Consider the following 17790-nt stretch of genomic DNA (forward strand, 5'->3'; position numbering starts at 1 on the left):
TAATAGCATAAATTAAATTATATTCTGGTGCTTGATTCAAGGGTCACTTTATAAATTAGAATTTGCTTATCAATTTTAAATTTTCTAGTATTTTTAAAATTAATAGGAAAACATTTATCGGCAGCAAACGAAATAGCAATAAATTACATCTTTTTTCGAAGTATAATTAAAAAAAACAATTTAAGAAATTGTAAATTGGAAATGAGTTGAATAAATTCAGACTAAGTTAACAGCGTGGTTTATTGCGCAACGCGTCCTAGCCCGCGGTCACTGACCTCTCATTGATATGTAAGTTACAATCTTAGTTACAATTATAGACGCGAACGTATAAAATTGTCATTAAAAAAAATTCCACTCCAGTGGGCAAAGAGTTTCCATATCGCACACAATCAAGTGACACCTACATCCCAATTGCTTTTCCTTATTATTTAAATTGTTATCTTACAAGCAAATGTGTGCAAATACAGCTATTTTTATCAATCTTAATACACTATGACGTAATGCTTTTAAAACTATGATATGTTTCGTTACATATAAAGCGCGAAAAAATAACAGATATAAGTAGGTATGAGATATGATGACATTGATAAGCGTATTTGCACTTACAGCCTAGTAGCGGATAATTTAAAGGTCAGTTAAATCCATACAACTATACAAGTGGAAAATCTGCAAAAGGCACACGCATTTCACAATTTTTTTTAAATATATACTAACTTAACCAAAAAGGGGTGATTTTATTTACTTTTATTTTTGAAATGATAGCTATAGTATTGCTTAAAGCTATTATGGAGTTTACAAATTACATTTTCCTTATTGAAGGTGTTAATATATAATATGTAAACTCAAATCATTTTTATTGTATAACATATTATGTAATGCAAAACATTAATACTTTACTTGCATTTTCCTCGAATAAGATGACTTAACTAAAATATATCAGGGGATTCACTGGAAAGAACACTTGGAAACCGGTCCTGTCACAAAGAGTGGTTATTTTCATCTTGAGCGAGAGAATTTTTAGTGCAAACATACTTTGAAAATAGCTATGATAGTTCTGCGAATATGCTAATCGAGTCCTAATCTAGTTGGTCATGGAATCACATGCCAAATCAATGTCCAACCAATGTGTCCAACCATGTAAGATTTGCGAAAGAAAATAATGACCACAATGTCGATGTAAGAAATTAATATATACAATTCTAGTATCTATGTAAAATATTGAATTTAATCATAATAAAGTTGTTGTTCAGTAGTAAGTTTCCATGAAAATATTCAATGTGTTTTTGTTTTGTGAATAATTTTTATTTGGTCGTCCTCATGTTCGATTGTTAGTTTATTTTTCTTATCATCTAAAAACATTGTTATAAAATAATTGAAAGTTGATACAGAGTTTTCGTTGGAATCTGGTGGTGTTATCAAGGCAAATAAAAGAACTAAATGCTTTTTTAGTTCTGTTGAATAAATTTCCAGTTAGGCTGACATGTAATTCTTAGATATTGATGATGTTCATATACCTAAAGGTTGTAATTTATCGCTTTGCGAAGTGTAATTGCTCAAAGTACAAAGACGATCATAAATATTTATTGATACATAGACATAATATGATATTTACATTGCCTACAAAAACCTACTCTATGTTGCAGTACGATATAATTTAAAATGAGACAGGATCTATATCAGGATATAAGTTACCTGTATTGGACCACCACATCCACTTTTAATTTAGTAAAATTACATAATATCGTCAATGCACTGATGTGCCAATAAGTTTCCTAGTGTCGATCAAATTCTACAAGTTTATAAGCAATTTTCCTTTACAGAATTGGGACCATCCACGAAGATGTAACTACAGATGTTCTCGGTAAAATCGGAGCCTGGCAGTGGATTGTGACATTGTTAGCAACAGCCCTAGTGATACCAACTATGTTGAATCACTATGACGATATGTTTCTTTTGAAACCGTCTCAAGATATTCTGTGTGTACCAAGCCAAGAGACTGCAAATATAAGCCTGTGTAGTTACACAATCACTAATGCTACCGTGGCGAGTTGTGATAAATGGCATGTCGAATTTATGTGGCTGATTTGGATTAAAAAGACGGTAACAATTTTATAGCAATTCTTTTGAGACTTGCTTAGGTTTATTCACATTCTTTAAATCATTTTAATGTAGCTTTAGGGTAGTATATTTGAAGTAATTTTGAAATAATACAATTATTTCAAATGTAGAGTCGGGCTGACGTCATTCTTTTAACATCCCTGATATTCCTGTGATGTGAAAAAAGTTCCTATAACTGTTCGTAGGTATATAAACGGCTATAACTACGTATATGGGCATGTTTCAAAATTGCAAACCTTAAAGATTATATAGCAAAAGCTTAAAAGTCACATTCGTATAACAAATCCAACTGTTTGTCATCTAAAAACTGAAACCACCAACCATTTTGAAACAGTATATTCACGTTACTTGTGGTTTGATATTTAATAACTAGATCTGCAACATAAATATCGGTGGGTAGTTGGATATCGTGATGAAAACCGCCAATTATTTGTTAGCATTTATGTGTTAAGTGGCAAAACGGAAGAATGACTTACATTGATAATTCATTAGTATTGTTATATCAGAACATTAGGTCAAGACTTAGCTTTATAGTTTATACACACTATTATATTCTACAATATTATTTGAAAAGGAAAAGAAATCGCGATTTTATATATATATTTTTTTAATAACGCTCAAGAAAATCTTAATGATTAGGTAATTATTGATTAAAACTTACTTTGCTGACTCTATTTTTTAGGAATTAATTACCTATTATAATTTACATATATATATTCATGTAAGTAGGTACAAAAAATGATTATCTATATATGTATATAAAAATGAATTATGAAACCCGTTTTCCTTGGTCACGACTCACGGCATCACGCGTGAACGGGTGGACCGATTTCGACAATTCTTTTTTATATTAATAAGGTATAATTCCTCGTACTTCAAGGTATAATAATATACCTTGAAGTACGAGGATGGTTCTTATGGAAAGAAAACATAAACATGTCCCACGGGCGAAGCCGGACGGCTAGTAAAATATAATAATTAAAATATAAAAGAAATTATATAGAGTCACCAAGGAGTCACCCTTTACCCACTACCAATATCAATGCACATACAATTAACCTTTTCATCTTTCTATGTTGATATTTGATTGTGTGTTAATTATATCATTGCAGTGGCTTATATTCTGTGATAAGAGTATGCAGCTGTTATCAACAACGGTAATTTGCCGTTTGGGTTTGGTATTTGGATGTGTAATATTTGGGATTGTTTCTGACAGGTAATTGTTATCTATCTATTTAGCAAATAATTGAATTATCTGTTGTTTCATGTGATTGTCTTATGATTGTTTAGAATTAAGATGAAACAATAAATGTTTGAAGGTTTGTTAATATAACATTATTTATTTTTATTATTGTTACATGGAATATTTTTCTACTTTGTAGATTTATTGAGAGATTAGATTTAGAGTATTTATTGATTGCATTTAAATCAAGCTCGATTATAAACTAATTATTCAGATATTGAACAACTCGTGAAAATAACGATTTGTCAAACGATCCAACTTATCTAAATTTGACAAAAGCTGAATTACCTAAAAAAGCAATAATATTTTTTCAGTTTTGGAAGAAGGATAGCCATTATAATTAGTCTAATTGCTGACCTTGTGTTCAGACTCACTTTAGTCTTTTGTGACTCGGAAAGTTGGTACCGCCTCTTAATATTTTTAAAATCCATGTTCACAAGCGCTAATTATTACTTGGAATTAATTCTTGGTATGACGTTTGTATTGTTATTTAGTACTCACATTTACATACGTGTACGTTAAGGCATTAACCTTTTGAGATCCACTTCAGGTTAAGAGACGAACACAAAAAAGATATTTTCGACAAGGCTACAGATTTATAAATTGTAGAGTAGGTATAGGTATGAAAATATTTTTATTTCGACAAGTATATACCTATCTATGAAGCAATCCAAATTCAGACGATCGCGATAGTCTTCAGTTCAGATGCCATAAATAAACTTCAATTTCACAAAGTAGATACCTACTATTTCTTCATACTTAGTAGGTATGTACTTACCTGTAGGTTATAAAGTACGTATGTTGGCAATACTAAATTCAGTAGTGAAAATTTTATTCCTTACCTACAATTGATTACGTCAAGAGGTAATTAAAAATTTTAAATTATTGGTTATTAAAAAAAACATACCGATATCAGCAATCTATTTATTTTTTGGATTGTTTGTGAAAAATATTTTGACAATGTAGCCAATTAAGTAAATACAATTAAATAAAAAAGCAACTACGGAAATAAAAGATCTCTCAAGGTTCACTTACGTTTATTATAATGACTGCATACTGCACGAGACTTGTCTTGATCAATAATTATTGTGTTAGTACGTGATCTGACTGAAGATTGAGTTAAATAATTAAATTAATCACATCAAAGATCCCATAGGAATAGTAGGTTGCTTGTTGTATGCTGTTTATTGCATTATAATCGAATTGTGCAGTGTTTCCATACATGTAGGTAGGCCATCCTTCTAATAAATGCTAAAGTTTGTATGTTTGCTTGTTAGTCCTTACCACACACATACAGGGTAACTTGGAAAACAAAATAGGAAAGTTTTTATCCCGAAAATCTCATGGGAACGGGAACTATGTGGGTTTCCCTTTGAGTTTTGACTACGCGGGCGAAGCTGCGAGCGAAAAGCTAGTAAATTATATATCGAACAATATCAATGATATCTTAGTCAACTATCTAAGTATAACATACAAACTAGTGTCATGTTTAGCTTCAATATATTTTATTTTATAACCAACATTCCCTTCGATCAATTAGTCTAGTTATGTGGTAGGTAGATATGAGAAACTTGTGTAAACAAAGTTAATCGCTAACGGTAGTATTTATGCGTCCAATGGGGAATTGGTATCTTATGTATTGATTAGATCATATTATATAGTACACAAGTATTATTTTACAGTATGTGAAATCGCAAGCAACAGTTGGCGGACGAAGCTGAACCTCATAGTTTCCGCTCCGCGCATTCTTGCTTCTCTCTGCGCTATTCCGTTTGCTAATGCTGCGCCCAATCTTGATACTTACAATTTCATTGCTTTTTTGCTTGGAACATTACTGCTCGTTGTATTAAGGTAAGGAGGCGTCACTCTCTGCTCTTCTTATCACTAAAAAGCTTAATAGAGTGAAAATTGTATTGTAGAGCAATTCATCTTTATATTTCAATGAATTAGACACTTGGATTTATAACTGATTAATTTTAAAATCGTTGTAATGATCACAGAATAATAATAAATAATAATCAAACAGCACAGATCAAACGGAATAAAACAGGTCAAAGTAGCAAAAATTGGGTATTTGAACTTTAATGTGTGACCGCAATTTATGGCATCGAACATCTAAAGTCACACTGATAGTCATAACCTTGTAATAGTTATTTTTATAAACATTGATAATTTAACATTGTTAATTATCTATAAGCAATATTAAATAACTACGCACTGCGCAGTAGGTATTCTACGTATGTATAAAAGTATAAATTATATTAATGATTTCCTCCTATTACGTTTTTCAGGCTAAAATAGTAGATAATAGTTATTTAGTGTAGTTATTCTACAAAATTTTAAAAAATGTAAGTAGTCGAAGCGAGATAAAGAAGATATTATTTCTAATTACATATAAAAAATAGGACAAAGCTAGTCGTCCGCTAAACGGATGAATAAAATAAATTAGTCGTCCGATTACCGGATGAATAAAATAATTTAATCGTCCGATAACATCTATTTATCTATATAATTAGGTTATCGGGGTTTCTTTAGAGAACTGCCGCACGTATTATAGGTTTTTTGTGGGGGGAGGAGGGCACACGTAGGTATTTGATTTTTTTTTTGCGCGTCGACGGAGCCCCACTTCGCGGGGCTCCTATTTCTGTGTAGTTTTTTTTTTAAGAAACCTAACCTAACCTAACCTAAACTTGATTTTTTTTTGCGCGTCGACGGAGCCCCGCTTCGCGGGGCTCCTATTTCTGTTTAGTTTTTTTTTTAAGAAACCTAACCTAACCTAACCTAACGGCTAACCTAACCTAAACTTGATTATTTTTTTGCGTGTAGACGGAGCCCCGCTTCGCGGGGCTCCTATTTCTGTGTAGTTTTTTTTTTAAGAAACCTAACCTAACCTAACCTAACGGCTAACCTAACCTAAACTTGATTTTTTTTTGCGCGTCGACGGAGCCCCGCTTCGCGGGGCTCCTATTTCTGTGTAGTTTTTTTTTAAGAAACCTAACCTAACCTAACCTAAAGGCTAACCTAACCTAAACCTAGACTAACGAATTAAGGGCAAATATCTCGGCCATTTTTGATTTTAGAGAAAAGTTGTTCCTATAAAACATGCTTATATTAGCGTAATCTTTACGATAAAACAATAATAAATAGGTGTTATAATGACACCAACTCCATCAAAAATTTTCTAAGTCCTGCGCCCCCTTTTCTTTAGTCCAACCCAACTAGCTTTAGTGTTAAAAGGTTATCTATTAATCCGAATAATCGGACGATTAAATTATTTTATTCATCCGGTAATCGGACGATTAAATTATTTTATTCATCCGGTAATCGGACGACTAATTTATTTTATTCATCCGTTTAGCGGACGACTAGACACTTCGAAAAAAATATGGGGAATCTTCTTTGAATGATTTGTATCCAAGCTATATATTTAATCAATTGTTTTAAATACCTTAGAATGCAATAACAAATGGCTTGGGGATAACTAAATAAATGTTACTATAGATGGATACCAGAATCACCGCAATGGCTACTCTACAACAGAAAAATACCAAAGGCAGAAAATACGTTACTAAGCGCGGCAAAGAAAAATGGCGTCAAGCTTTGCAGTGAATTCAAAATAAGACCAGAAAATAACAGAGTAGGTATGTCTATGTTTACAATTATAAAAATTATTTATAGCACAGAATCTTATTTACTCTGTGCTTTATCACTTTCTTGGGAATATGAAGTTAGTTCGGTAATTACATCAGTCCTATACGCAATATTAAACACAGCTTATCTTATCTCAAATATATAATAATCAAATGACGTCGATATGTAGTGATGAATCTTCTATAGATTGGTGAACTGGTAATAAGACATTCGTATTTAATAATAATAAAAGATCTATTAGAAGTTTCAAATATGGATAGTGAAAGGATAATTTCGCAATATTATGATTTTAGATGTTTTATTCACAAGGAGTAGGAGGTAGGAGGAAGTATTCCTAAAAGCTATTGATATTAAAATTAAATTAAACAACTAAAATTAAATAAAACATTTGCAGGCTTATGACTGCCTAGAAGAGGAGTGGACTTGTTTGATGATTTTAAGCAACCATAACGTCAGAGTGTTAATATTCGTGATGCTTTTGTTCTGGGCGCTATATCATTTTCTATGGGCTCCACTGTTCATAAAACTACATACACGGATGCATGCATATGCCCCGCTTCAACTTTTGAGCATAACTCTATTTGTAGGACTTCTAAATGTTTTTATCATGTTGAAAGTTAAAATGAGATATTTGTTGACAATAAATGTAATGGTTTTGGGAAGTTCAACCGCTCTCGTGACGTTCGTGGACCAAATTGACTTTAATGTAAGCAATATTCATTATTTAAAATAATTTCGGCTACGGTGGTGAAACCGTTATGAGTCTAGACTTTATGCCTTCAGGCACAGATAATAAAACATCTACGATATAAGGACTTAAGGCTACAGGTTGCTCATAATTTATCTGCCGCAGTTCGTAATATTTGTATATACACGGTTAATAGAATATCATGTTTTTCAAAAGTTAATATTTTAATAAAGAAATCTACAATATATTATATCACTGCAGAACAAATCGTGTTTTAAAGTGTAAAAATAGCTACCTACTTACGCATTTCACTACACTTACCTACGCGCTTAACAACGTATTATTAATGTTATAAATTACAACTCTATAATTTATGACAATTAGCAAACCCGGTAAAACGACTTATCACTGATAAAATTATAGGCGCCAAATTTAATAAGAGATGATTAAATACAGTAATTTGCTTAAACTTTCACACAGGCGTTTGCGTTTATAAATAACTTGTCATGGTCTAACATGAGGTATAAAATATGAACATTAGCGAGGTTTTAACTCGCAACTAGTACCAGTTTATTACCTTCTCGAGAATGCAGTTAGACATAGCAAAATGCGTTCTCTCTATTTTTAACTAGAGCTTGTTGCGACACTATTTATGTCCGTCTACAACTATAGATACGCAAGCATCAACTAAAATTCTTATGGTAACAGACTTATTTACAGAATGAAGAATACTTTTCTCTATGTATCGAAAAATTAGCGAATTCTTTAAAGTTTAAATTACTGTTTGTATACCTGACTAACCATTTTATTTAATCTATAGGCTAAATAAGGGCTAAGTCATGTTTATCATTCGGCGCATGAGCAATATAAACTTGGCTCCAATAAAAAATTGAAATAAAAAGTAGATCTTCAATCTGTAATAAATATCCCGTATCCCATTAGAGAACTAGTTAGATACTACTTATATGATCATTATTCATTACGAATTACGATCGTTTTTCAATACAGGGCAAGAGCATGATCAGCCTTAGGTATCTAGGTAACCTGCAGCTAGACCGAGAATATTTTTTCATCTAGGTATATTCTGGTATACCTAGATGAAAAAATATTCATAATAATTATTGTAATCATAGAAACTATTAAATTTTTATTTAATATGTGATTACTTACAATAATTAATTAAATATTTAATAGGTAATACAACTACGTATTTACTATTTAGTATCTAATTAGTTCAGTAATATCTTATGTTGATATCTTTATTTCAGACTACCATATCTGATCTTCTAACTTCAATCGGACTAGCATCAGGGCTAATAAGTAATGCATTATTATTGAACATCACACCACGGCTCTTCGCTGTCAACATTAGGGGAACATTGGTCGGCTGCTGCCACGCGTCAGGCCATCTAGGAACAATCACTTGTTACCTTATAACATCTTTACGAGCTATCAATGACTCAACCATGATCATAACAGTCCTTGTAGTGACGGTCTTGCTAGTTGCCTTGTGTTTTGTTATACCTGATGTGGATGGTAGAGAGTTGCCTGATACGATCAAGGACATGGACTATTTTTCAGAGTAATTATGCGCTGTTTTATTTTATCATGTACGGAGACAAAAAGCATATTTTGTAACACAAGGCAATCCTGCAAAGATTTTTAGTTCCCATGCTTTACATATTATTTATGCTATGCCACTGTTTTGATAATTTTTAATATGTATTTTGTTTTGAAAAGCTATTAGTTACACTAATAAATGTCAAGTTATCTAATTTAAATTATTTACGACTCGGAAGCAATTAACTTGTTGGCGCATCAATAATTTCGCACATTATCGTAAATGTCATGGTCCTCATTCCAAAGTGAATTAAATATTTATGGAGAAAAATTTCTCCTTAAAATCAATTATAACATACTTTCATAGTGTCATAATCACCTATTTCAAAGGCATGGACTTTTTTATCTCTTCATGAAACAGATAACAATCTCAAATTTATAATTGGTTTCCGGTACTCAAAATAAAAAAATATAGGACTTCGGTATATAATTCCTGTCTTAACTTCTTACTTATCAGTTTTAGTGTTAAATATTTTGGTTATTCCTTACATGAAACCTTACTTTTAGGTTATCAAAACCGTTACGATGGGCATCTCAAAAAACAAATTCTCCGTCGCACGAAGAGGTAGAAATGAGAGTATATTCATTCAGCAGTGGAGCAAATAATATAACTAGAGATGCCTCTGAAGAAACCGTACCAGCTCAGCACATTGGTTTTATAAGATTGTGGTACAGATTTATTACTTTTGTAAGGCAAATCCGGAGAAAAAGACACATTAAATCTTGAAATAAAAACGTATTTTATTTTCTTAACTTTTTACTATTTTTTATCGGTAGTAACCACACTCTAACAAAACATATAGGTACATCTGAAGATTGATATTCATTGTAAACCTTAATGGGAAATGAAAACTGAAATAAAACTTCTAACTCTTACGGGTAAATATTTATTCTGGTCTAGTTTCCTCATATATTAACTTTCATCTGATGTTTACCACATGGTTTGTTTTAAAATAATACAGTTTCAAACTCACAAAGGGTCATAAATTACAATATGTATATTTAAATTTTGTTAAGTTCATTTACTATCGAAATATTGAATAAAATTCGAGACAAGCGTGTACTATCCAAAACAACGAATAAGAACGTCAATGATCTTCTTTTGGTAGGTAAATGCCATTTTAAAATATGACTTTTTGCTTATCAGTAAAGTTATTTTGGCTGATTCTTAAATCAATTAAAATACCATCGTAATTGCTTAACTGAAGTGGTTAATTGTTTTGAAATAAAAGATTATGACATAACATATTGGCGCTATTTCAATCCTATTCTTAGTTGAATTCCATACTAGATATTATGTACTTCGTAATTCGTATATGTACGTAATATGGTTCTTAAAACTTAATTATGCCCTTTTTTATCCAATGTCGTCAATTCGTCGCGCAAGGTAATTAAATATTTAAAATTGACCTTGATAAAAAAAAACTGTAAAAGCTATATTCGTTTCTAGTATTATGCATATATTTAATTAATAATAAAATAAGCAACAAGACAATAAATTTTTAAATGTTTAACATTCTTAAAATTTTATTCGGATGAATAAGTACGATTGCATTATGTATTTTGTGTGTAATTTAAGCTACGTGCTTTTTTCAAGCTCTTTAAAAGCAACATTTGAAATATCCGCATTTATATGTATTTTACTGTTTACAAATGAAATAAAATTCAAAATTCATATCTTAACCTTTAAGTATGGACGTCATTTTTTCTTAACACTACTGCGGACGTGGAGTCTCACAGGCTCCTATATGTACATACTTTTTTTTTTGAGAATTTGATATAAGGTTGCTTTAAAGCTGATTGGATATTGAATTTAAGGGATTTAGCAATAAAATAACGTGCTTATGTAATCACCTTTTATTAAAAAAAATATGGAAATGTAAAAAATAAAAAATCGTGACACTTTTAAGTCTAAATTTACTTAGGCTACATTTTTAGATATTAAAAACAGCCAAACTTATGACTATAACAAAATGAGTCTTTTTTTCTTAAAATATAATATATAAGGAACCAAAAACACAAAATACCTACTTCAGGTAACTAATACAAAAAATATTGACAACGGTCTAATAACGCTAATTTATTGGCAGTCAGTGCACAAAGGTCTAGAACATTGGAGACACACAGGTTTCTTGCACCCAACACAAACATAGGTAGTTATCCTATGTTTTTTCGCGGGACAGATTCTACATGCTCTTCTGGACCCTTGAATGGTTTCTTGATCCTGGACACCTTCTGTAACCATATCATTACCTAAAAAGCGATTCATAGTCAACCTCAGTTCTCTTGGCAATGAAGTATTTATAACACGTCTTTGCACATGAGGCACTACAAGCACGAGTGCTAGTTTTTTTTTTAAATCTCCTCTTTCCACAGCTTTTGGAACTGTCCGATTCTTCTCCTAGGACCTGGTCCGGTTCCCGGTCCTGATCTTGGTCCTGATCATGGTCCTGATCTTGGTCCTGATCTTCATCACTGTCACTCTCATGATTTTGTATTAGTTCGGACTCCAATATAAAAAAAAACCTTCAATATTCTCTTCATTGTCAGACTAATCCGTAGCGAACAACTCACTCACTTTTTGTTCGAAAGTTGGATCAGCGACACGGAAATTTTTTGCGCAGGGCCCTGAACAGAAGTCGTAGACGGTAGTTTTGATGAAAAATTACCGGCATTATTTATAATTTGACATTTTGTACTACAAAATCTGAAACAAACATAATCGCCCTTATAAAATATATTATATGACAACAATGGACGTGTAGCCTGACAGGCTCCAGTCCATTTTTGGATGGTTATTACTCACGTAATATTCACCGGACGACACAACCTCCTCCCTCGTTGGTAGTTTGGCAACTAAAACAAAAGCTACTGAGCCGCTCAATCCCGGGAAGCGGGGGGAAATAGGTGAAACTATGAAAACGTAAACATTGAGTAGCCTGTGAGACTCCACGTCCATACTTAAAGGTTAACAAATATTGTACCTATGGATATTCGTGGCATATTAATTATAACAAATAATTTAACAATATATATTTGACAACATTGCCACATGTTAAATAAAAAATAATAGTTTTATAAATCTTCATAATCATGTAGTTAGGTTACAAAACTTTCGTATATTGAAAATGCACATTAAGTATATTATAATATTATATACGATAAATTACTCAGTATATAAAATTACATTGCACTGCAAGGGACAGAGACGAGATTTTGTGCAATTTTAGGATAAAGTCCTTCCTTGTGGACAGCAACACATCCACTTCCCAGTGAAGTGGATGCTTATGGGCGGCGTGTATCGCTTAACACCAGGCGACGCGTCTGCTCGTTTGCTATCCAATAGCATAAAAAAAAAAAAAAAAAAAAAAAGTATATTATATCTAACATAACATACTTAATAACTAAATAGAATAACTTAACATTAAATATCTAAATTAGGAACTTTAAAGGTAACAATACATTCACAATACAAACATTCAGATTAAATGCGTCAAAACACATAATATTTAAAGTATAAAAATGCAAATTAAATGTAATTTAAAATTGTACTTAAAATTAACAAATAATATAATGTAAAATAAACGAATAAAATAAGTCTAATAGTAAATAATCCTATTTCTAATGAATCAAAAGGAATCAACATTTAGTTTACATATTGCATGTAATAAAAAAAATATGGACGTAGTAGATACATCACCTTATGTCAAATACATACATATTAGTAAAATTTTCCCGCCAGCTCATTGTGTCAAATATTTTTTTTAATGTCATTTAAAAAGTTGGGCGAGTGATTTTTAGGAAAATACCAATTTGCATAATATAAATATTCTATAGCAATCAATAATAAGATAAGGTAGAAACCATTCGAGTAACAATAACTTATAGGTTATGGAACTAAAATTAGTTATTTCTTTGATTCCATAAGCTGAGCTTAGAATTAGTGTGTATAAGAAAAATATACCTTAGAATTAAAATAAATGAATGTTTTATAAATATAGATACATCTACAATTTATATAGCACCAAACATTCACACCCAAAAAGAACTGAGAAATAATTTTTGGGAAAAAATATAGTCTTTCAGAAAATACACATTTATACTGTAAGAAAACATCTTGAACTCGTAAATATGAATACAGAGTACGTAGACAATATTCATTCTTAGAAATAAATGTCATTTGAAATAGGTATGTTCATACTAATTATCAACTCCATATGATATGTATACAAATTCTACCAATGGGTTTAAACTATTTATTTTTCTAACACGGTTTTTAACCATTTATAGCCTAATCTACACTAACACGGTGAAACTATAACAATTAGGAACATATATGGCAAATTAACATAATTTGAGTAGGAAAATATGTATCGTCACGATTTTTCAGTGGGAAAACACTATCTATTTGGTCTATCTATTTTATAGTCCAGTCCTGTGAACTGATTATAATTAAAAAAACCTTTGGCCAAAAAATATAGTGACGTTATTAAAGAAATTTTTTGCCTCTATAAACTTTAAAAGAAAAACTATAACACATTCGAGATAAACAATTTCGTTTTTACAAATCCATGAAGTTCACAGCCGATTCATATTCATTCTCTTTATAAACGCAACAGATAACTAATTTCAATTTGTTAAATTCTAGTGTAGAGAGTAAAATAGAGATTCACTTAAAATTAGACGTAAACTGCAAGATAGGCACTTGAATTGACAGATTTTCTTCCAGTGTTATAATGTGGTTTGTTGAGAGACGCCATTTTGACGCAGCAACGGAGACGGCGGCTTTTCTGAAAACATAATTTGTAAATTTAAATAAAAAACGAACACCGTTGAACAATTTTAAGAAAAAAAAAGAACCCGTTTCAGTCTGTGGTCAACCGCATGTAATTATGAATAGATACTGTTATTTAGATGTGTATCTAAATTTTTTTATGATTAAAAGAGAACGTCCTTAAAATGGAAGATCTTTATCATGTTAGCGAAATAATTATAGTTTTGTAGTCTAATTTAATGGTACACTTTTATTGCATATACGCTACGATGGTCAAAAGATTAATTATAAGGTTTGTTCAAAATTCAAATATAAAAGGTAAAGGTAAAAATATATTTTACGGGTGCTGCTGTAGCAGTCATTTGATTAGTAAGGATGAAATTCAATTAGCTATGCACAGTACGATAAAACAATCTTACTATAAGCTGTGCTATTACAATTTACGGTGTATTTTTACAAATACCTCATGTTTATTTAAAGATATTGCAAAATTAACTCACCAATATCTTGTGTACTAGAAAGGTGTCCGTTTGTGCTAGCCCCTTTTCTTTCATTCTTTCGACATCGGAACCGAATAGTGAACATAAGTGAAGCACCAATTATAGGAGATATTCCTGCTAACACGAAGGGTAATGTATACGATTGATGGAACTTGTAGAGATGAGCTGCTAACGGAGGACCAATGGACAAAGGTGTCGCTGACAATCCTAACATACACCCTATAGCTTGAGCGGCATAAGCACTCCCACAAAATTCAAACGCTATCGGACCTATCAAAGCTATAAATGCACCATCGAATATACCCATACCTAAACATATCACAATGAACAGTTCGAATGATTTAACGAAAGGCAAAATAATCGTCAACGTCCCAATGACATAAAAAGATATCTGTTGCAACAGGATCCTATCAATGCCCTTTCTATCAGCTAAAATACCAAACATTAGCCTTCCCAGACCAGATGTAGCACCGATGCATTGAAGGGGTAACGTAACATTAACATTTGTAAAGGTTTTTTCAATAAACTTTTGAATATGAATATAAGGAACGAAATATCCGAACAAAGCGACCGGCATAGATAGGGCCCACAGTCGGTATTTCCTATTCTTCCATATCTGAACATTTACTATGGTCTTTATGAGGGCTTCGAAAGTATTATTCTCACGTGAGGGCTTTTCTATTACAACAAGCGGGATCGGTTTGAATAGTAAACCGCATAGAGCAATTCCGAACGTGAATACAGCTAAGAGTCTGAACATCCATGGAAGGCCGTAGTTCTCAATCATATGTTTCATTAGCGACGGCATGATGACAGTGAAAATAGAACTGCCTATAGTGACGAAGCCGTTGACGCGTCCCAAGTATCTCTTGAAGTAATGTCCGAGTATGGCCAAGGAAGGAGTATACGCGAGGGACGCGCCCAACCCGTACATAATCCCATAGGTGAAATAAAGGGCATCTACGTGGTCAACGACAAAGGACGTAAGGAGCAAACTTCCTGTAGCGATGGAGCCTCCCAGGACAGCAGTCAGTCGCAGTCCCAGGAGACCAGTGAGGACGCCCGACAGTGGTGACAGTAGGAACGTTGTGCCCATTGTCAAAGCTCCAACCAAGGCTGAAATGAAAGAAAACAATACATGAATCATTTGTATGCCACTTATGTATCACATAATATGTAACACTTCAATGAATGGATAATTGGATAATATAAGGTTTTAAATTAAATGAATCATAACTCTATGAATACAACACCCCAATTTATAGTTATAGTGCTTTTGAAATCATATTAATCATGTCAAATTCATAGATACAATAAAATATAATAAAGAAGTACATAGTTAATAAACTGTATTATATCATTCATCATTCAATCATATCCATAAAGTGACAGAGTTAGCGAAAACCACGACCGCGAGACAAACATTCATTGTATGAACAGAAGTTTAAGATAATACTGAAAATATTCAACCTTCACAACACACTTACGTAACTATTGAGATTGATTAATACTGACATACATAAAAGTGTATTCAGCGGTGAATATTGAAAGCAAGCTTTATCGTATTTATCGTAATTACGTATTTAATTTTTGTAATATATTTTGATCTTTATTATCCAAACAGACAGAATCAATTAAGGATATTTGATCTCTATCAGTTCTTACTTATTCCAGTAGGGTAATTGTGAAACAATTCGTTAAATGTATTATTTGCATTTATATCAAAATGACACTTTTATTTATTTATATAAATAAAAGTGACGAAACGACCTTCTTCATCAAATTTCTCCAAAATTGTATTGATTCAAATTCACTTACTTTATCAAAATATACCTACTAAGCTATTTATCGAAATGATTTCTTCTTCTTGAACTATGAACATTTCGATGTTTCCTAAAATTTCTTTGAAGTGCAGTTTCATATCATGAGAGATTAAACTGATACAAGCTGTCAAACGGACACGGTAATAGAGCTGATTGGCGAAATCGTAACAAGGAAACCGTTATCTTCTATAAACAAGCTTTTTCTACGAACCAATTGGGTTAATGCCTTGAAAACCCATTTCTTAATAGGAAGCACTTAATTTGTCTCTCTTCGTTGTCTAAATATACACCTACATTCACTCCTACGTCTCGGAGACATTGGAATATAATGTGCCTTTATTCTTTTGTTTGGTTTCTTAGTATTTTTTCGTTTAGAGATGCGATGTTATTTTATGAAGTGTTTAAACGTTCTAAAAAAAGTAATTAGATCCATTTAAACATAAAACGTTAGTTTTTTTTATACTTTTAGATATATTTCTTTTAAACTCTGCAGAGTCTATGGCTCTAAGTCAGGATATTTTTTATTTTTATACGCTGTGAAATTTAAAGTATCCCACGGTACAATTTATCTTCGCCAAATCTGTAACATGGTCCGATAAGAAACACCAAGATGAATAAAGGAGTAATCTCGGTCGGCCTGATTAGATTATGATACATTGTATGCCACTTGTCAACTTTATCTTTGTCAAGTTAATATCAACTTGCGACCTACAAACTTGGGTAAAACCATGTGAAGGTTCTCTTTATAGTCCGTTTTCTTATGGGAAAAGGTATACATTTTTGAGTAAAGCAATGCCATTTGGTACGAATGTTGTACTCGTCCACCTAAGCCCAAATCGCCCGGTAGCCAGTCTTTACTCCCCTGCAGAAAGGAGGGAGGGGGGGGTTATAGAAAAGAGCGCCCGGCGCTCCGAAAATAAATTCTGGCGGAGCCATTTGGACCTTTGAGTCGAGTTTGGTATCGTTTTCAGGTAACTAGATGATGCCCGATTCATTCCCCATACCAGTTTTTTAGGGTTCCGTAGCAAAATATGTAGCAATCCTTAAAATAATAAACTTTTGGCAGTGGCAAAATCCAAACAAACCAGTATATTTTAATATTTTTGTATTAAACCTGGTTTATAAAAAAATACTTTCTGAAAGGCCATTTAATGCAGATTATAAAAACATTAACATGTAATATATATTTTACCATTTTCAATGTCAAATAAATTATAGGAAGTATAGTAACGCTCGTTAGCGCAGCATAGGGGACGGCTAATAGACCCGAAAAATAAGCGATACTAACAAACAAAAACCAGCCAAAAGCTAGTCTGACTTGTTCATTGAGTGTTTCGTACTTATTTGTCCCATACCATGTTAAATTGTCTGGT

General features: G+C 32.0%; 2 protein-coding genes and 1 long non-coding RNA gene across 3 annotated transcripts in view; 1 reads left to right on the plus strand and 2 right to left on the minus strand.

Annotated features, from left to right (window-relative positions):
• The first annotated feature begins 1168 nt into the window (after positions 1-1168).
• Positions 1169-10048, plus strand: LOC149483009 (uncharacterized). Its single transcript, XM_089703563.1, has 10 exons — positions 1169-1176; positions 1821-2100; positions 3231-3334; positions 3676-3830; positions 5044-5212; positions 6863-7002; positions 7600-7718; positions 8333-8401; positions 8969-9282; positions 9828-10048. The coding sequence occupies exons 1-10, from the start codon at positions 1169-1171 to the stop codon at positions 10045-10047; spliced, it is 1578 nt and encodes a 525-aa protein (XP_089559689.1). The 3' UTR covers position 10048.
• A 143-nt stretch (positions 10049-10191) lies between these two features.
• Positions 10192-12552, minus strand: LOC149483010 (uncharacterized). The gene is made up of 2 exons (XR_016316566.1): positions 12294-12552; positions 10192-11004 (listed from the first exon to the last, which is right to left on the minus strand). It is a non-coding gene; the product is annotated as an uncharacterized LOC149483010 (long non-coding RNA).
• Positions 12553-12704: 152 nt separating this feature from the next.
• Positions 12705-17790, minus strand: part of kar (monocarboxylate transporter 10-like protein kar) — a 12975-nt gene continuing 7889 nt past the window's right edge. Inside the window, exons 2-3 of the mRNA XM_089703113.1 lie at positions 14595-15710; positions 12705-14110 (exon numbers count right to left, since the gene is read on the minus strand). Coding sequence (XP_089559239.1) covers positions 14052-14110; positions 14595-15710 — 1175 coding nt within the window. The 3' untranslated portion in view covers positions 12705-14051. The remainder of the gene's footprint in view (positions 14111-14594; positions 15711-17790) is intronic.

The sequence above is a fragment of the Colias philodice genome, chromosome 14 (genome assembly GCF_061535455.1).
Source record: "Colias philodice isolate Cphi_HAF_F1 chromosome 14, ilColPhil1 Martin Lab GWU primary, whole genome shotgun sequence".
NCBI lineage: Eukaryota > Metazoa > Arthropoda > Insecta > Lepidoptera > Pieridae > Colias > Colias philodice.